The 20,686-nt window shown below is 36.9% G+C and overlaps 3 protein-coding genes across 3 annotated transcripts; all 3 read right to left on the bottom strand.

Moving 5' to 3' along the window:
• Positions 1-462: 462 nt before the first annotated feature.
• On the bottom strand, positions 463-7,348 carry LOC121777050 (calcium permeable stress-gated cation channel 1-like). The gene is made up of 12 exons (XM_042174175.1): positions 7,104-7,348; positions 6,149-6,491; positions 5,752-5,913; positions 4,985-5,120; positions 4,578-4,679; positions 3,922-4,041; positions 3,722-3,802; positions 3,027-3,367; positions 2,097-2,342; positions 1,460-1,784; positions 1,141-1,374; positions 463-1,063 (listed from the first exon to the last, which is right to left on the bottom strand). The coding sequence occupies exons 2-12, from the start codon at positions 6,460-6,462 to the stop codon at positions 800-802; spliced, it is 2,325 nt and encodes a 774-aa protein (XP_042030109.1). The 5' UTR covers positions 6,463-6,491; positions 7,104-7,348; the 3' UTR covers positions 463-799.
• A 5,236-nt stretch (positions 7,349-12,584) lies between these two features.
• LOC121777919 (subtilisin-like protease SBT2.4) lies at positions 12,585-17,138 on the bottom strand. Its single transcript, XM_042175251.1, has 9 exons — positions 16,975-17,138; positions 15,438-15,977; positions 15,272-15,367; positions 14,725-14,794; positions 14,344-14,626; positions 13,857-14,197; positions 13,526-13,793; positions 13,059-13,331; positions 12,585-12,994 (listed from the first exon to the last, which is right to left on the bottom strand). Exons 1-9 carry the CDS (start codon positions 17,136-17,138, stop codon positions 12,585-12,587), a joined length of 2,445 nt encoding a protein of 814 aa, XP_042031185.1.
• A 774-nt stretch (positions 17,139-17,912) lies between these two features.
• On the bottom strand, positions 17,913-19,813 carry LOC121776488 (chromatin remodeling protein EBS-like). Its single transcript, XM_042173661.1, has 5 exons — positions 19,642-19,813; positions 19,036-19,378; positions 18,712-18,780; positions 18,507-18,621; positions 17,913-18,057 (listed from the first exon to the last, which is right to left on the bottom strand). Exons 1-5 carry the CDS (start codon positions 19,712-19,714, stop codon positions 18,031-18,033), a joined length of 627 nt encoding a protein of 208 aa, XP_042029595.1. The 5' UTR covers positions 19,715-19,813; the 3' UTR covers positions 17,913-18,030.
• Positions 19,814-20,686: the final 873 nt, after the last annotated feature.

Here is a 20,686-nt window from a genome sequence, read left to right as displayed (position 1 = left end):
ATTATTTTACTAAGTTAAATAATTTCTCAATAAGTTGAAAATTCAAAAGAAAAATGAAGAGATAAAAGCTAAAAATTACTATTGGTGATGGTCTAAATTTTGTCCATCATAATGAAGCCCTTATATAGACACTAATTTGAAGAAATAAGAAAATAAAACTTAAAAAAACAAGTTTGAAAGAAATAAATTTTTTTAAAAAAACTCTAATTAATAACAGAGAAAAATATCAAATTCAATTAATATTAGTTAATAATTTTTCATCTACTTATTTTTATTTAAATATCAAACTAACTTTAAGAATTTAGAAAACTCTAATTGCGCAGAAATTTTGGGTGGTTTCTACGTTTTTTCTAATTGTGTTAAAAATGAGGGCAACTCAAAACGCTCAACAAAATATTTTAACATAAAATTTTCTACTAGTTGAAACTATAATTGTGATATTTTTAATTCTACGCATTCGCATTAGTAAAATATAGGAATTTAATAAACCCTTTGAAGTTGCAACATATAAATGTTGCCTTAAAAACCATGGTAAAATTTACAAGAGAAGGTATGAACATAATTAGGAAATAGGAATACGATCAAATGGGAAAGCGTACATTTTTTTCCAACAAAATATTAACCAATATAACCATGCAAATTGCAAACTAAGTCTCCATGAAGATACCATTGTTTTATCTCATTGCTACTGCAATCTTCTGCTGCTGATGTTAAACTCGAACAACGTGGGACGTAACTTGTTAGTTCTTATATCCTCTCATTAACAGGATCTTTATACCAAGCTCGCAGTTGGTGCTAGTTAAGACAAAGAGCCTTCGTGATCGTGTTCAGGCAGCGCTGGTGAGGATCTGCCGCTAAATCTGCTGGGAACTGGTGTAGTTTTTCGTGACTGCTGTCTTTTTGTGGGCACTGTCGCACTGTCATCAAGTTCCATGCTGAAGCCTTCATCTTCATCGTCCTCATCGTCTTTGAAAATGGGGTGGATATAGGCCTGCTGGAGATAGCCTTTCAAGTTCAAGTTAGGTTCCTTTGTTCGTTCGAGTGTGTCTTTCATCATCGCTTCCTGCAACAATGATTGCAAACTCAAATAAGAATATCTGACTTAAGAGACACTTCCATAGAGTCGAACATGCTACAAACCTGTAGAGGATATCGAACGAAAGCTGGTTGATAACGGCCTTTGCAGTAGAGATGAAAAAAGATTGTCAACACCGGAAGCACAATAAGGACTGGTGGGGCCTCATATATCCCTTTCGTTCCCATTAATCCCATCAGCATTATCTGTGAGAATATCAGAGCATAGATGATACGTGCATGTACGTCTGGCCAGAATGCTGCAGCACTTTCGTATTCTTGGTTGTATACATTTATGATCTGCGCCGAGAAAAGGGAAATCAGTGTCATATGTATCTGTATTGAAAAATCGTTGAAACAAGAGAGATGAGGGGAATTATTCTACCTGGTGGCGAAATACCATGTATGCCAGAGTAAAGAAGACCAGTATAAAAGGAAGGAAAACTGGTGTCACCACAGCATAGACAAGACCTAGAAGGAAGTATAATTGTATTTGAGGTTCACCGGTGTTAAAACCAATGCTTCCTGGATCCATCGCCTCCTCTCGGTCCTTTTCAGTCTTCACTAGGAAGAAGTTTTTCAAATGGAAGAATATGAGTGGTTTCAGTCTTAAGATCTCCCCAGCAATACCAGCCCATCCATCAACCATTACATAAGTAATAAAGAAAGTTGCTTTCATAGGGATTGCAACACCAATTGTTTCTGGGATTCTGCATTGCACAATCATGTAAGATAAATAGATGCAACAAACACCGCTTACTGACAGAACAATAACTCAGAAAAATACAAAGTTAGTTCATAAAAACACCTCACAAGATGACCAAATCCAATTGATAAGTAGAGAAGACTATACGAAATGCTCTTAATTGTGTACGAAAAACCACCAAATAAGATGACCAAATTCAGTTGACACACTGATAAATTGACCACATGTGTAACAGAAAATGAATCACAGATTTCTGTTTTCACTCCAAAGTTATAAGAGAAAACAAGTCAAGATGGTTTATGTTCAGGTAACATACTCTTTTGGTGACTGCTTAAGAAAAGTATCAAGTTGCGAAAGTGCACTCCCTGCTATTATGCTCACAAGGAAAACATTAACAAAGTTGAATAGGTAATATCTGAAGGCAGCTCTCCTCTCCAGAGCTGATATTGATAGAAAACCCTCGAATTTGGCAATCATCATCAATATTGTTGGTAGCACTATTAGAAAAATCTTCAAAGCAAGCCCCGGTAGAACACCTTGGATGAAAGCCTTAATGAAAGGCCTGCGCCACGAATAATATTAATGTGAAAATCAACATGTGTCGCCAAATTGATTGCTCTACATAAGATGAAGAATAGTACTGAAAAAAAGATATGTATTGCCAAATTGATTTGTGGGTAAGGAAAACAAGACTATATTATTCACGTAGAACCACAGGAAGCTAAGGCTCAAAGCACAAGGATCATCGCAAATATTCAAATAGTATACTACTACTTCGTATCACGATACTGTTACAGTGTGTTGAAGCTATCCATGTTCATTTTCCATCCTCTAGTACTGAGGCTGAAGTTACAAGAGCAAGCATAACTTTCTCTTAAACTCCTCGTCTCCTTATAAGACTAACTATTTTTACTCTCTTTTTTGTGAGCCCATACTAGAATGTCACTTACTGAAATGGAGAGAGGTAGGAAAATCAGAAGTGCACTAAGTAACTCTAATTCCTCTGAAGTCTCACTATTTAAAGTGATTATTTAAACCTAATCTTCTAAACATCAATCTCTGCTTCCTACCTTTGATTAGCTTCAAAGACATATGTGACATTCAAGCATTATATAAATCATAGAAAAGAATGACGAGATTGCAGTCCACTTCATCACACAGTCAAATGAACCCAACAGACTTGAACTTCTTACCACAAAAACTAAGAATTTATGATAACGTAAATAACGTAGGAAGAAATACTCACTGTTCAACAACTGACGTGAGAAAAGGTAACTGCTTCTCAATACTCTCAATATTTGCAAGAGATTGCACAGCAGAAACAGGGATCATGAAGAAGAATGTAAGGAAGAAGAAAGCAACTGCAGCAATAAGCTTCCTAATAGTTATTGAAACATAGGGAATTGCAAGGTTAGCCCAGTATACATCACGTGGTTCTGCAGCCCATTCAGTCAACCACACAGTTGGGTTTCTTGACTGCTGAGTTTGTGCACACACAGCAGCCCCCCACCTAGTTTTGAATGAGACAAAAGCTGCTGGCATGATACACTTCGGATCAGTTTTTACCCTTTTCCGCTCTTCAGCAATCTACATGTGAGTAATATGGTTAAATTATAACCAAAGTAAGTGTAATAATCTTCATTTTGTAGTAAGCAAGGCCAAGCAATATCACTTATATAGTCAGCAGCAGAAGATTCAGTAAATCCACGAAGTTACAGAAACCAGTTCTTAAATCGTTCGAAATAGGTTATAATAATATATAAAGGTTAGACATACAATAATTACTTTCTTAATTTTAGGAAACTAGAGGTTTCAATATTAGAGATTGTGAAGTGCTTAATTAATTAAAATAATGTTGCATTTCAAATGCACTATTCATAAACTCATATAGCAAGGAAGACATATTTCTAGTTAATTTCAAGTGAAACTCTATGTACTCACTTCTTTGGTGAGTCTCTCTATTTCAGCTGTCTGATAATTAATTCCATCCACTTTATCTCCGCTAAGGCCAAGAAAACCAGTCTGCAAGTTTTAAGTAAACAGCAACCCTTAACTCATGACAGAATCTTATATCAAAATGAAGATAAAGTTCTTAAGAATTGAACAAAAATGAGATGACTCAACGAACAAAGAAACAGTACCTTAGTCATAGGTCTTTTCCCTCGATTCCTTGAGTATTTTAATTGGTAATAATCAAGCCAGTTTTGCTTTTTCTTCTTCTCCTCAACCAGTTGTGAAAGTTTATTGGCATTGATTACAACCTGTAAGTAAAACAGCTTCAGGATTTAAGAAGCATGCATGATCACATAAAGAAATGTAGAGGTCCATTTGCTTTGCCTCCTGTAAACCCAGCAATGTCAATGTAAAAATGAGTCTGTTTCCTACATTTATACAAAAAAATTAACTAGGCGAGACCATTAAAAGACTCATCTTACTGAAGCAATCATAGAAGAACCTCCCAGTAGTTTAAATTACAGGTATTCATAAATGAAAGTGACGATAGCTTAAAAGCATATATCAGAATTAACTGTACAAGACAGAGAGGGAGTCTACAGATAATGAACTCTTTTCGAATGGACGGAGAATCATTTTCTGGCAGGCATAAACTGTTGAAAGAAAACAACTGAATCCAACAGATTCATTGGAGAGAGAACTGTAGTGGCAATTAATTTTATGATACATGTCTGATTAAACAAGAGAGTAGACAACAAAAAATTCCTCACAGAAATTCTAACTACTCAGAAAATATGAATACACTTGAAAACAAAATTTGCAGTAAATCTTAGCAGCAACAAACCTGATGAGTTAGATAGTGATTTGGATGATTGACCAAAAAGAAGTGCTCGACACACTCAGTCACTGTTTCATCGGGATCTGGAGGCACATTTTTTACAAGAACCTGCATGATAGTTTCACCATTCTTGAGATTTGGAATAGAAGGGAAAAAAGCTAGCTTCAAAGAAGCTTGTAGAGAAAATAAACCAACAATGGGAACATTTAACTTCATCTATCTTCAACAAGGCCTTATTTATCCTCCATACATCTAAAATATGTTAGTTGTTGACTTCAATACTAATTTGAAATAATCTAAGAGCTTATAAGGTCTAGAATCTACTTTTCTTTGTAGAGTCTTCAACCTTGTTTAAAGTTAGTTTAGCAGACTGCCTTTGGAGTTTGGAAAGTAAACAAGATGTTGCTTCTTACCGTGAATTGATCAGGACGGCGCTTTTCTGAAGCAAGAAAGTGTAAGCGCATTACAGCAATTTTTTCATACTCCTTCATCAACGCATAGCACGTCCAAAAAGTAAAGACATAGGCCATTACTACATGAGTCCAAAACCTGTGATTAGACGTATAAAAAGTGTCATTCCTATTTTAATCAGATGCTTTTTATGTAAAGCAAAAATTACCCATTAACTACTGGACATGACAAAAAATAAATAAGGCATTTTGGTCATGAACGTTATCATGGGTGCATCCAAGAAGACTGAAAACTGGAGATGTGTATGTCCATGAAGAAATCTCATGCATGTATAAAGGATCTCAACTGCAGTGGAATTAGTTAGATTTAGAGGGATTCAAATTTCAACTTGGAGACAATGACCTGAAAATCATCTGACATTAGCAGGAAATAATGTTTTCCAGTTACAAAGTAAAAAAAACTTCTCACAACAAAAAATGCTCTGAGGAATCCTATCTCCCTCCCAACTAGATTTGAGCCTTCTGCGTCTCAATAGAAAGGTAGCATACACTAGAACAAACATGCCAAGATATAAAAAAAAGCAGCCTATATACAACAAATAATAAGTTGGAACAGAACATACTACTTCTAAAATCTAAATTCACCTATATTTCTAATTTTTCTAAATAGGTCGTCCCTCCACAAGTTCATCCCATTGAGAATGAATTTGATGTCATGAAGTCTGGAATAGCAAGTAACAAATTGATGATAGTTAGAACAAACACCTAACCTGGGTGATCCAAATGGAACATTTGAAATAGAGAGCTTGTCAATTGAACTATATGTTAGCCCAGCCTCTCCTTGAGATAATAGTGCCAAGGTTTTATTTGTCCAGTTGACAGGCACTATGATGGCCCAAGCAAGCAATGTCATTGGAACAAAAATCTTAAGTCTGCATATACGAAAATCCAGAATCAGTACCCAACGATGAACTTCAAATTAAGCATATTTTATGACTCTTAACAACATACAGATGCATTCAGTACCAATAAAACAATATCTGCCATATTTAATATGATACATGGAATCATTTTTCAGTGTACAGTCCCCTTATTTTTGGAACTTTTAGCAGATGATACAGTAAAGCATACAACACCAAGTCAAGATAATTTAATATGCAACCATACCCAAGCAAGTATATCCGCAGATAGACAGCTGAATCCAGGCCTGCATGATCAATAAGCTCTGGCTCAGGCATCTTCAGTGCATCTGGTATCCAATTCAGAAATCTAATGTATGATCTCCAGTCTAAATTGACAATTTTATTAACAAATGAGCCCGAGTGACTGGGACTGCTTCTCAACCCCTTGAGGTACCATTTCGGAAAATACACTCTATCGTTAAATGGCTGAAGCCTTAGGAAGGCAAATGCTATTAGAAATATCAAGGCACTGAGAATGTTAAATGCTGCCGCAACTCCTATATCTCCAAATGTCGCCATGTCTCGCCTCTAGAGAAATACCTTACCTCCTGTTTCCACACCAGAACAAGTCAATTTCAAGTAAGCCATCTATATGATTGCCGCACAATGCAGTCAATTCTACAAGACAAAATTCAATTCAAGACACACTGCTCCCAAAACTAATGCTAGGAAATGCTACCAAAAGTGGCAAATATGTTGCAAATTCTGCGTTACCACTTTAAAACCAATAACAATCCCAGCTATGAACCATAATATTCAAATAATACAAATAAATATAGTATCCTATAGCTTCCAACAGCAATTTCCAGAATCCTCGAGATCATAACTACGTTTGCACTTCCATCAAAAGAGTAAAAAGCAAACAGTAGCCGAATTTCACATAGTAATACCTAAACCTCACCACTTTACCGAATCCAAAAAAACACAACATCTTCATCCGAAATCATAACTACGCTTGCACTTCCACCAAAAAGGAAAAAAAACAAACAGTAGCCGAATTTCACATAATACCTAAACCTCACCACTAACATTCATCACTATACGGAATCCAAAAAACACAACATCTTCGGCCGAAATCGTTAAATCAAAATGCATCAGAAACAATTAAAAACGGTAGAAACAAACGAGAAAAAGCTGTTTAAACGTGAAGAAAAACATACCGTCGAAGTAATTTATAACGTCGCTGCGCAGAGCGAAAACAAATCACAACTCAGAAGGTTGAGAGTTGCAGATCGAAGAGTGAATTAAATTGCTTCGGAGTGGAACAAAAGGCAAACGACATTCCTCACAAACTCCTCCGTGAAGATATTTCAGTTAACAACAAGATAACCACCTATACATACACGATACAGAATTGCAGAGAGAGAGTGTGAAAGGTGTATATAATGTGCGTGGAGTGCGTGTCGAAACCGCACAAAAACGAATAGTGTCAGCGACAATGAGATGCTTCAGATTTGGAGTGGGATTTGTTGGCTAGTGCGACGTTTCTCTATCAATCGATTGTTGTTTTGCGTTGCTGGTTGATGGTTACGTTTTGCGTTGTTTCTCTATAAATCGTTACTTAAAACAAGTTAAAAAAAGTAAAAATCGGCTGTATATTGCACATGCATTTTCTATTTTTTTTTAGTTTAACCATAGGTGTTCCGAATCCGCCTTTTGGCGGAATCTGACTAATCCTGCTTGACCGGGCTTATGGATTAAGGCCGAAAGTCTCGCAGCGGGTGGCGGGGTTAGTGAATATATTTGGCGCGATTTGCATTGATAACGTGGTAAACAGGTAACTTGGAGATATTCGTCTCTGCCACGCGCTGGATATCATTCAATGTATTAGTTGAACTAAGAAATTAGATGTAGATTTTTTGGGGTAGTTCATGTGTTGATGAGTAAAATGTCATCATTTTTAAATTATAATTATAATATATCACAATGTCATGTTATAGTATGAAATATGAAATTACTTTAATGAAAATGAAGGGACTATTATATATTTATATCCTTGAAAATTGATAATTTGATAGGTTGGTAATATTTGATAGGTCAGCAACTATTCCATGGATTCAGTGGTTGTACCCACGAAAAAAAATGATTCCTATTATATTGAAGATTATTATATTGAAGGGGCCAAATGAGCTACAATCAAATTACTAGTACCAGTTATCAATGTTTTGTGGTAGTAAACAATGCTAAAATAGAATAAAAATTAAATTTAACCGTAAATGTTAGAAACAAATTAAACTGAAAATCTATAAGTTCCTAGCAAGCCAAAGCTTTTTGCCGTAGGCATTTATTTCCTAAAGATATTAATTGGATCAATAATTCAATTCCCAAATAAAAAATCAAAATGAAACAGGAAAAGTAACAAACATGCAAAGTCTAGTAAAGAAATATAAAAATGTACTATAAGGCCATCCACAATAGGAATAGTCCAGCAATAGCCTAGCCATAGCCTAGCCACTGCCACATCATCAGCACTAAAAATCCTCCTGCCACATCATCAAAACAAGCAAATAGCCCAGCCATAGCCTAGCCACATAATATCCACATCACTATTAGCAAATATATACAAAATGAAATAATTAACAATCACACAATATACGAAATTTAATTTACGAGACATATACGGGAAACATTAATAATACTATTAAAATTTTAAAAAGTACAATAATTTAAAAAAAGTACAATACTAAAAAAAAATTACAATAATAAAAAAAGTACAATAATTCACTCCTCGTCGCCGTCGCCGTCTCCTCCGTCGCTGTCGCCACCATCGCCTCCGCTTCCGTCGCCGCCGCCTCTACTCTCGGCGGCTTCCCTCTTCCCTCCGTTGTCGTCCTCACCCGGCTGCGAGGACTCGCCGACCCTTTTCCCCTTGCCTTTCTTCTTTGGGGCGCCCCGACCCCGCCCTGCGCCCCCCGTTTGAACGGGAGCATCCGGAACACCGGAAAGATCTATCCCCAAGTCATCGAAGGAGAAAGTGTCAAACTGGGCCGGAGGCGCAGCCTCCGTTGGCGTCGATGTGTGCGACGAACCAGTCGAAAAATCAAAACTGGGGCGATAGACGTCCCACGGCGTCCCCTGCTTCGCCGGTACCCCCCCGGGCATCATCTGCATCCCGGGTGCCCACCCCGGCATCTGGACACTGGGTGCGCACCCCGACATCGCCGGAAACGCCCCCGGCGGACTCCCCCCCGCTGGTATCCCGGGCATCATCTGCTGCCACGGGTACATGCTGTAGTATGGGTGCATCTGACTCCATCCACCTCCCACGGGGATCGGGGGAGTTTGAGATCCGCTATTCCCTGAAGTAGGCTCGTTGTTGAGATCCATTTACCGTTATTGATCTTGTACAGAAATTTAGATAGTGAGAGTACTCGTTAATACAAGTGGTGCGAATGAAAATGACAGGCAAGTCGCGTATATATAGTGTTTCGGAAAAAAAATAAATAAATAAAAATTCGCACTAGGCGGTGCACTAGGCGATCCGGACGCTGCAATAGCGCCTAGCGGATCGCCTAGCGAACCGCCTAGCGCCGCGGAACCGCCGAGCGCTAGGCGGTTTTTTTTCGCGAAATCCGCTAGGCGGCTGCAATAGATCGCCTAGCGCACCGCCTAGCGCCGGATCTCGGCTAGGCGGTGCGCTAGGCGCTATTGTAGATGCTCTAAGAATATGCAAGACAGATTACGATTAGAATTGTGTCATTAATGGTATTCCATTTTATAATTTGAACAAAAAAATATATGGTTGCATGATTTTTGACAGAGAAATTATGGACCAATACACTTTCAAATTTCTCCTCGGCTTTATTTTTCATTGGAATTGTTTTACAGTTTTTTCTTAAAATATTCCGAATCCTCCATCATGATTTGTACACACTTACGGAACGTCCCAATTTTTTTGTACTAGTAAATTAAATTGTGAATGATTAATATATCATAAGTATAAAATTTTATGCATGCATACGAAATCTCACGAATTTTTTTTATAGTCAAATGAATTATTAGCATATTATAAAATATAGAAATTTATGCGCGCATACGAAATCTCACGAATTTTTTTTATAGTCAAATGAATTATTAGCATTATTATGAAATAGCTTGCATGATCATGATTCTAAGTTTTTAACAGTTTATAAAATATTATTAGATCAAATTCATGGAGCGGTTGCAATTGTAATTTTTTTTGCCTTTTTATCCAATGCACACTCACACTGAATAAGGACCAATAGAAGGATCATCGTTTATCATGTCACATACATTTTGTGCGAATTTCCTTTCCTCAAATTGATTTCTAATTAGAATTTGTGTGATTAACTTCTTTTTAGATGAACATCTAAATATTTATTTTGTTGAATACACTTTATCGGCATCAACTGTGGTCACGATCAAATTGGGAGAGTGTTTTTTTTACATTGAAATCAAATGGGGATTTATGAACTTGAGTTTGTCATACTTTACATTAGATAATTAATAATTTCCAATCATTTGTGACAGAGAGGATATCTTGGGTGAAAGTACATATTTGGGTTTGGCATTCAAGATATTCATCCCTTGAAGTGGAAAACTAAATTCTATCTATATTCTAAAGTTTATGTAAATGCCACTTCTTTATTCCCATTAATTAATGCCTATTTTTGGCTGTTCATCTATGAAGTAGTATGAAGTATACTTCTTTCGACTTTCCAGGGAATACAATTTTTCAACTAAAGAAAAATCAACACACAAAATCTTCATGGATAAAAATATAAAACTATTGGCATATACGAATTGACTAATTTAGCCTAGATATCTTTGTAGTTAGACTTTATTATTACCAACATGTGTGATTACTATAGCTTATTATATAAATATGACACACAATGCTTCTCGCATATCTTCGTTGTCCTTATGTTCATACTATAGATAAATCATAAATATACGCAAAATACAAGAAGAAAAGTAAGTAAACAAATATGTTAAAATTGTGTCCACATACAAAAGTACGAAAAATTAAATAACAATGTTATTTTTATATTCACTCATTTAAGATGTTTTCCTTTTGTTTAAGTTTATCTTACTTTTAAAATCAACCGGAGCTTTCGGACTCATTTTACCCCTTATTCCATTTATATTTTAAATTAACAATATAAGACGTAGAGCACTAAAAATTACTACTCACTCTGTTCCATAGTAATAGGGGCGTTTCTTTTCGGCACGGAGATTAAGAAAAATTGTGTTAGGTGAGTTAAGTAAAGGAAGAATAAAGTGGAAAATGAAAAAGGTAGAGAGATGAAGAGAGAGAAAATTAAGAGAGAGTAAAGTAGTTGTGGAAAAATGTGTTGACTTTTACTAAAAAAAGAAATGACTCTATTACTATGGAACGTACCAAAATTACAAAAATGACTCTATCAAAATGACTCTATTACTATGGAACGGGGGAGTACAATTCAACAGGCAACTATCGGATAATAAATTTCAACTTGACTAAGATATTTTTTGGGGGACCATTCGATCGGGTGTTTACTTGGGGATAAGACACTATAATTATGATATGAGATTTTATCATTAGATATTTCACATACTAAAATAAAAAAAGAATACATGACTAGAAAAAAAGCTATCGTAAAACTATTGATTAAATTTAATAAGAATGGGATAAAAATCAAAGGAATCATTTTGAATTGAACTTTTCTCATTTTCAGACTATTAAGTATTACGTCAAGAAAAGGAACAGGATGGGCCGTGCGTGTCTAATCAGTTTAATTTGGCATTGAACGTTCTTTAAATAAAATAAATTATATTTTCATACTTATAATAAAAGACAAATAGTGATGAACTAAAATGTATGGTCATAACTCATAACTCATAACTCAGAATAATGTTATCGCCATTTATTATATTTATTTGATTTAACTAAGTTAAATTAGTTGTATATGGTTCGAAACCACTTTCAGCAATTAAATATTAACTACGTTTGAGTACCAGTAGTATATAAGTTTTCATTTGGTTTGATGATGTTTCATAAAAATGCGATTTGAAATTTAATACTTCGTTTAGCAAGATATGGTATAAATATGAGGTAGAATATAATGAATGATTAATGTCATCCATTTATTATTAATCGTGTATAGAAAAGATTTACTCCTAATTTTATGCATTTCTTCATATTGATGGACGCTATAATATTTCAATTTATGGGGAAAGTGGGTGATTGCAGGGCTCACTTATTGATAATGTTGGGCTTTACTAAAACCAAGTCCAAGTTGCTAAATAAATTCAACTTAAAAAAAAACCATTTTAGGTGTTCTAAACTTCTAATGCGGGTGACAGAATTAATTTGAAATGCATTTTGTAATCTCATATATTTCACATTCCTAAATTTGAAGACTTATTATAAAAATGTTGAACTTTAATCTTTTCTGTGATAAGTTGCAGAAGCAATGCCAACAGTATGTTATACTCCACCTTGAATGTTTAATTTTTCATTTTATAAAATTCATAAAAATCAAAGTGTTCGTATTCTTTTTATTCTAAGAAACAATTGTAATTGTTGATGCTGCACATTCCATGTATAACATCTCTCCCTATAATTCCATATTTCAGTTGTGATTTTTGCCACTGTTTACCTCCATACAACGATTTAAGCTCGTTTCGGTCTAACTGTCTTAGACCGAAACGGGCAAGATCGACAATGGCATCCGTACAATGTGATTCAGGCTTCCCGTCATAACAATTTCGCCAAAGGCGAAATCATCGAGAGACTGCGTCACGGCAAGTCTGATTTCCAACACTTGTGTTGCCTCAGGAGCTACGTTGAACCACGGTGGATCCACACTCACTGTCACTCCCTTTGGTGGCACCACCGCGCACACGTACGTTTCCGGCTTGCTCGCCACATTCTTCACTATCCTGCGCGTTACTCGCGCCCCAGAAAGCGCGGTTATAGTCAACGAAGGCTGGTTCAGGTCGGACGGGTTGCTGAAAGAGCCGGGGCACGTCCCTCCAGTCGCAATTCTGACTTTCTCCGGATCAGTATCCGGAAGAGAGCACAGAAAAGTGAGGTAGTCTTCATATCCTGTTTCAAGATATATAGTCAGAATGTTGAAGCTAAGACACAATGGCGCGGTTTAGAAAGATACCGGCAGCAAACACAAGTCCAGGGTCCATGGCGCGAGCAGGTTCAACAAGGCCGGACCCAAACCCAAACGGTGCAGCAGGGTACACCGTGTTGGCAGCAAAGCCTTCCGCCATTATGGGATCACCGCGGTTGTCATGCTTGGTAGCCGTGGTGGACATGGCTGAGGCGATCATCGATGGAGTCCACGAAGGGTGGTTTTGCTTGATGAGTGCTGCTATGCCTGCTATGTGAGGCGTCGCCATGCTCGTTCCAGATATCAGCGCGAAATTGTCACCTGAGACGAATTCAAACGCGCTTCAAAATTGCTGACAAATCTGATAAAAAGAAGACGATGAAGCGCAGCTCAGTTGGTAAGACAGCTTCCCCTTTAACCTATAGGTCAGGGGTTCATGTCGATAGGGAACCATTATTAATCTTGAGAAAAAAAATCTGATAAAAATAACACAGCAGTTATGACGATGTAACTACCGGATAGGATTGGGTTCATTATACTCATGGGGCTCCAGGCAGCCCAAATTTGGTGGCCCGGGGCTAAAATATCGGGTTTAAGCACATCAGCCGGACTCCTCTTTTGGTCAGTGTAATCTGGTCCCCTGGAAGAGAAACGGCTGACAACGGGCGCTCTCTCCGTGTAAGAGGCATTTCTACCCTCACTTATACTTGCCCTGCCATTGTATCTTATTGCCTTCCCTTGTCCATCTCTGGTCGTCTGTTGTTCGTAGTATTGGGATATGATCTACGACACACAACAAAACATCATTTCGATTCGTGTTTTTATGTTAGTATACACTATACATACCTGTGCATCACTAGCTTTAGGGATCATGATCCCAGGAACAGAGAAGGGGATAGGCTCTGCTATGAAGTCACCATAGCTCGGGTTAGCAACCAGCACGAATCCCATGAACCCGAGAGCCCTTGCAGTTGCTATAACGGCTGTCAGGTTAGACGTTCCGTTGTAGAAACCAGATGAAAATGTGCAGATAACCACACTCCCTAACACCACAATAGGATCCAACGCCTCTAGTGATTGGCACTCTTCCGTATACCGTGGAGTCATAGGAAATGCGCCGTTAGCCCTGACAGCATCTTTAGCCAGCACCAGCCTATACTGAAGCAAGTCATATCCAATGCTAGCACCTGATCACATAGCATACTTTGGAGTTATATGACACAAAAAAATTATCTAAAATGTGTTTTCTTATCATGTTTTGTTTATTTATCTTCCCTATCAAACTGCCCCGGAATGATTCTGATTCCTTCCTGTGTCTAACATGTGCATTTACCTGACAGTCCAATGCCACTGATTTTTTGACCGTTTCCAAGGATGAGAGTGCCGGGGTAACTTCTGTCTGTGTTGGAGGCAGCCACGCCAAAGGACCAAGGGCTGTAGGAGACGACGGAGTAAGGAGTAGGGCCTTGGTTGCCGACAGCCTGAGCCACAAAAACCCCGGCCTTACGTGCTGATAGCATGAATATGTCGAATGCGCTTAGGAACGTGACTCTGTCATCTGGTGGCCCGTCGGGTCCGATTGAGAGTGATAGGACATCTACTCCATCCAACAATGCCTGCATCTCATTTAAACTTGGACTATTTCAGAAAAAAAAAGGTTCAATTTTTGGAGGAAAATGTAGTTGTAGATGATATAAAAAAACAGTATTGTCACCTGATCAATAGCAGCAAGTACATCTGCTAATGTTCCCACTGTAGGATAAATGGCCTTATACATGGCTATCCTGTTGTGTTGGACACAATAAATAAGCAGCAGCAATTGCACTTACACTATTAGCCTAGGAGTACTATAAATTTATAATCAGTGATTAACTGAAGTACATAACTACTTCAATTCTGAAATAATTTGATCAATTGAAGTTATATCACTGATTATTAATGAAATCATAATCTACCTAATATTTTTAATATTGCTAGACATCTTCGGGTAAGTGATACTGCATGCCTACGTTCAACAAAAATAGTCTTGGTTGTGAACGACACGAGTTTTAATGCAAAATAGGTAAAAGAAGAAAGAGATCGATAGAAAATGTGATCGAATGGTTGTTAGGCGAAAATGAGTACTATAAATAGATAGAAACTAATTTTGGTGGACGAACAAAATAAAAAAAATGACTATTTTTCATGAACGGAGATAGTACATTTTATCAATATATCATATCATCCAAAGAAAACGTTTACGAAATGGAATTTCATCGAACCTGGCACGCGGCGCCATTCCAGAGGCCCGACCATAGAAGAAGCCATCCACCACCACCGGAACTCCATGATTCCCAGCAGCAGTCGAAGCCACATGACTGCACACAATGACACAACCCACCATCATTTCCTTCCTCCATCAACCTCATCACACACACACACACATACCTGCCATGGCCAACCGCATCATAAGGCGACATAATATCAACGGCAGGATTCAGCGTGGCAGCAGCCCGAGCCCCCGACGCGAAAAACCTCGCAGAAATGATCTTCCCATTGCAAGAACTCATCGGAAACAGAGGCCCTCCGTCACACGATCCAGTAAACCTAGTGCCATTGCTGCTCCATGGATTCAATGGATCATAGGCAAAGCTAGGGTGGATAGGGTTTATGCCTGAATCCACAAACCCTATCACTATCCCATCTCCTGCGTTTCTCTCTCCTCCTTGCTGGCTCCAAACGGCTTCTAACCCTAGAAAATCTGGGGTGTAGGTTGTCATGAGCTTGGCTCCCTTGTCCTTCTCCACCAGCCTCACTCCATGGGTGCCTTTGAACTTCTCGGCTTGCGAAGGAGTCGTGTGGAGGGCAAAGCCGTTGACGATGTGTTTGTAGCTGTAGAGCTTGCTGTAGCTTCCTGCTTCCAGTTTGCTCTGCAGGAACTGGTCATGGGACTCCACCAAGAATTTGGCATGAGCCTTCGATGCTTTACTGTAAAAATTGAAACGTGAGCAAGATTAGGATATTGAGCTTTAATTAACTAGCTTATGAGTCCTAACTAATGGTGCACTTAATATATACTCCCTCCATTCCAACAAAATTAGTTTCATTCATTATTTGGTAATCCCTTCATCCCAAGGAAGATATCATTTCCTTGGACTGCACGAGATTTTATGCAGTTTTATTTTATATGTTAGGTGAAGAGAATAAAGTAAGAGAGATGAAATAAAGTAGAGATAAAGGAGTTTCTATTTTTAGTAACAAGTCATCTTGGGTAGGACTAATTAAAAAGAAATATAGGTCATCTTCTCATTCTCCACTAATAATATTTCAATGATTTTTTTTATCTCTCTCCTACTTTATCAATTTCGCACTAAAAATGACAAAGATTAGTCCATTTTCGTCATTTTTGTGCGTCCCCAAAAAAGTCATGTATCATTTTTTGTCATTTTGCTATGTCTTTCAAAATTAGTACACTTTCTATTTATGAAAATATTTTCACCACACATTACATTAATAATGATGTGGATCTCACTTCCAATGTCACTAATTCATCTACTTTTCTACATTTATCTCATACTTTACCAATTCCATAATAAATTAACATGTACCGTCCCTAAAGTCTCTATTTTTAGGTGACGGATGGAGTATGTATGTTCAATTAGATACTCACGTTTTCTAACTTTATGTTATTGAATTTTGTACCAAAAATTGTTCCTTCGTCAGATTGACATACATATAACTACTAACAAATAATACGAATGAACAATCATAGATTTTCTACTTTATGTGATTGAAGAAAATTGTTCTTGAATCGGATGACATACATACATGTGGATACTAGCAGTGGATTCACAAATAACACAACGAGTAAGTTTTCTAACTGTTATGTTTACATGCTTAACACTCAGTACCAATTAATGAATCTAGCTTGCTATTTCCACTGCATATCATTAGATGACGACAAGAACGATTAGTAAGTAGTTACCTGTTAAGGTGAGGCTTCTTTGCTTGTTTATGATGTGTTTTTTGATGGAAAGCGACGGGTTCTCCTTCGAGTAAAACTAGATATATGTCTCGATCTTCAGCAATGGAAGAAACGATGTAAAGAGCAAAGAGAATCAAAATCGGAACTAATTTTGCATTCACCATCTTGTTTAATGACTCAGCATGAATATCTGAGGGTATGTTATATTAATGTTGTGTGTATGTAATTTGGTGATGAGCAAATGCTGACAGTAACGAATTTAAACGGTTTAAACACGCATCATTAACGTGAATAAAGATTGGTTGTGAGGTTAAGCCAAAATTTAGTGGAGCTAATGTTACTTTGTTGAATTTTTTGAAAATTAAGGGTGTGTTTGGTTACGCTATACAAACGAGTTAGTATAACAAAATCCATGCATCATAGTGTAGAAATTGGTGGAATTCTCGAATCACAGCTCATTTTTTGGACAAGTGTCACTCTATACCCTTTTCTTATGCGAGTTTAAATCCTTTTGGTGAAAAATGAATTCTTCAATGGAATCATACCTTATAGTAAAACACAAAACTCTCATTTTAGATATCACGGATATCATTTTTAGTTCTTTTGTAGTTTATTTTAGAAAATCTAAATTTTAAAAATCTGGAGATCATATTTAGGTCGTTCTGGTTATCCTTTCTAAAATGAACTAAATACTAGTATTAACTAAAAATGACATCCATATAATTTAAAAATGACCAATGTGTTTTGATTCTGTGTTCTGCATTAAAATTGAGTTATTCATTTATCACAATCTGATTTGTAAATTCTCAAAGATAATTCAGACAATGTATATACATCTGCACCCCTATACTAATTGCTTCAATATACTAATCAGAATGTAATCCAGAAACTAGCTTCAACAGTAATAGTATAAAATTAGGAAAGGATATAGAAAATAAAAGAAGAAAAAAAGTGGCCTCTCCTACATTGCAAGAAGCAAGTATTGTCACCATGACGACGCGTGACTTTTAAATTTTTGTTCATTTATCAATAAGAAAAAAGGAAATATTGCATGATTTACTTTTTCTGCCGTTTGGGCCTTGCCTGCACCATAGAAAATGATTTAGATGTTTAATACAAAAAGAAAAGAAACCGTCAAGATCAATGTAATAACTAAGATAGGCTTTTGCACATTTGGAAATTTTATGATAGAAGAAACATAAGAAACGGCTTAGATGATTAATGTAGAAAGAAAAGAAACCATCAAGATCAATGTACTAACTAAGATAGGCTTTTGCACATTTGGAAATTTTATGGTAGAAGAAACATAAGAAACTAATTCAACAAAAGCCATCCATGTCTCACTTATGATATTACCAATTTAGGAAAAATAATAAGCTAGACATTGTCACCATTATCCCCAATGTGATTAATTAGTCCAAACCCTAGACAAGTAGCTAAACTATACATTTTCAATTTTCACTATTCTCTTAAGCTCATATGAAAATAAGGCAGCAGAATATGTTGCAGCAAATCAAACAAAGTAATCAGACCTCGCGGTTCGCCACTGCAGTGTCAAGAGGCTTCTTCTGCCTGTGTTCGGAGCAAACAAAGCGATCCAACTGCTTCACCTGCTCTATCGTCCGATTAATACATCCCGGGTGAAACCTGCACCCTTATCCCATCCATTAGGCACCAATCTCTACCCAAACTAGACTTAATCATCATAATCACATACTCACTTGGAAATCCACTTACCAATCCTCACACTCCTCACATTGTATCATCAAAGCATCTGGATTATAAGGCATCTCACATTTGCAATACCTTTCAATTGAACACATCATGATGAGATCAGGTCATGGGATTATTAGGGTAGATAACAAAATTCAGGATAAGAGAGTTATTTGACAAAAATGTGCGTTCTTATCATATTCTGTCTTATCCCATCTTCCTTATCAAACGACCATTAAAGCAATAAATGAATAAGAAAGTAATTTGATATAAAATGTGCGTTCTTATCATATTTTGTGTTATCTCATCTTCCCTATCAAACGCTAGTAATTAGTAAAGAATACTCACAATGCGACCGTATTTTGCAAGACAAGTCCGGAGGAGGCTCTGTATTGGAAGCGACAATAGTAATCCTCAGCAGTAGCATCCTCGAGCTTGGTGTAATCCTCGAAGGTGTGGACCGTGCATTTGGCTTCGATGGTGTGAGCACTCTGAGTGTCGTAGTGGTCCGACAAGAACAGCTCGTTGGCGCCATGGAACTCGAGCCTCCCTCCAACAGATTCCTCCGGCCTGTAATACCAACGAACCCTAACTATCAAATTGTTGCTGCCGTCCGCCTCCATCTTCACCAAGCGCGCCACATAAGGCGGCGTGTTGCTCTCGGCCGCCCGCATCAACACGCAATCCCCGGCTTCGAAATCCGATCAAAATGCACAATAATTCTTTTCATAACTTGAATGAAAAAAGGTTTCAATATTATACTACTACAAAACATTTATCATTCTCATTACAATTCATAAGAAATTATTTAAATTGCAATTATGATCCGAATTAAACTCCATCCATCAGCAAACAACATGCGTATTTACATAAATTAGAAACATATATCCATCAATTAACAATACATAAACATACACAACTACAAAATAGAGACATATACATATAGATACATACCATGAACCATTTTGTCTGTGCCTCTGATGTTGTAAAAATGAACATCTCTATTGCCATGTTTTGTTCTCCCCATCGATCATAAAGGATGTTATATTGCAATAAATTTCTTTCTATTTCTCTAAATATAATTAACAAGCCGTTACCTAATTGTCATTGTTTTGTATGGAAGAGAAGTTTTACAAAACCCTGGATTTTTTAGGGTGTGTGTAATTTGCGATAAAAGAACCCTAGAATTGAAATAAATTTTAGACCAGGATTTCGATCGGTTGGAAATAAAATTATTGAAATTTAATTATTTGTGAAATTCATTGATTAAGATATCGACAATTTATTGCCATATATTTCTCTCGGATTAATACATCCAAATCCAATTATTTATTTCACTAACCTAGGTATACTATATTCTATAATACTATTAGTCCAATATATAATTGGATTAGTACACTTACCATGCTATGTGTTGTGATTGTGATTTGAGACCCATTCACTAAGAAAATGGTTAATGATAATCCAATTATTTATTGTACTAACCTGGATATACTATAATCTATAATACTATTACTCCAATATAGATTAATACACCTACTGATGAATCCGCGAATTTCTGATGTTAGTAAATGCTGGTAGAGAATAAAGACTACGACACAAAGAATTTACGTGGTTCGATTTACTGAAGTAAATCTACGTCCACGGGAAGAAGGGAGGGCAAGATTGTATTGCTTGATCTGGGATTACAGCTTACAACACAGACTTGCTATATGGTATTTTATCTCTAGAGAGCTTAACCTTTTTCTATCTGATCTAAGTTCTATTTATACATTGAACTAGGATCGTGGTTTGCAGCCCCACTAACAAGATCGTGGGTGAGCAATAACTGCTCAATAACTGCTTCGTACCACTAAATAGATCGTGGGTATAGTGGAGGTCGTGGAGGCCTTTCATGAGTCCACTAACTCCTAGTTCGGTCGAATGCTGAGACCGAACTGCTGGACTTTACCGATCAGCTCTTGCCGATCTGAGAGGAGAGCTTGACTGGTCGGCTTTT

This window comes from Salvia splendens, chromosome 18, assembly GCF_004379255.2.
Source record: "Salvia splendens isolate huo1 chromosome 18, SspV2, whole genome shotgun sequence".
Classification (NCBI taxonomy): domain Eukaryota; kingdom Viridiplantae; phylum Streptophyta; class Magnoliopsida; order Lamiales; family Lamiaceae; genus Salvia; species Salvia splendens.
The sequence above is the reverse complement of the archived record's forward strand: the minus strand, read 5'-3'. Positions and strand labels throughout refer to the sequence as shown.

Bases quoted from the DNA above. Each gene is read 5' to 3' on its own strand.
- LOC121777050 (XM_042174175.1), bottom strand. From the start codon at position 6,462: ATGGCGACATTTGGAGATATAGGAGTTGCGGCAGCATTTAACATTCTC. The intron at 4,680-4,984 runs GTAAGAAGCAAC...ACTATCATGCAG, and splicing joins GCCGTCCTGATCAATTCACG to GTTCTTGTAAAAAATGTGCC. The intron at 1,785-2,096 runs GTATGTTACCTG...TGTGCAATGCAG, and splicing joins CTTAAGCAGTCACCAAAAGA to AATCCCAGAAACAATTGGTG.
- LOC121777919 (XM_042175251.1), bottom strand. From the start codon at position 17,138: ATGGTGAATGCAAAATTAGTTCCGATTTTGATTCTCTTTGCTCTTTAC. The intron at 14,627-14,724 runs GTGACAATACTG...AATGAGATGCAG, and splicing joins TACTTGCTGCTATTGATCAG to GCATTGTTGGATGGAGTAGA. The intron at 13,794-13,856 runs GTATGTATAGTG...TGTGTGTCGTAG, and splicing joins CTAAAGCTAGTGATGCACAG to ATCATATCCCAATACTACGA.
- LOC121776488 (XM_042173661.1), bottom strand. From the start codon at position 19,714: ATGGGGAGAACAAAACATGGCAATAGAGATGTTCATTTTTACAACATC. The intron at 18,622-18,711 runs GTAAGTGGATTT...ATAAGGGTGCAG, and splicing joins TGTGAGGAGTGTGAGGATTG to GTTTCACCCGGGATGTATTA. The intron at 18,058-18,506 runs GTCTGATTACTT...TCTATGGTGCAG, and splicing joins CTGCAGTGGCGAACCGCGAG to GCAAGGCCCAAACGGCAGAA.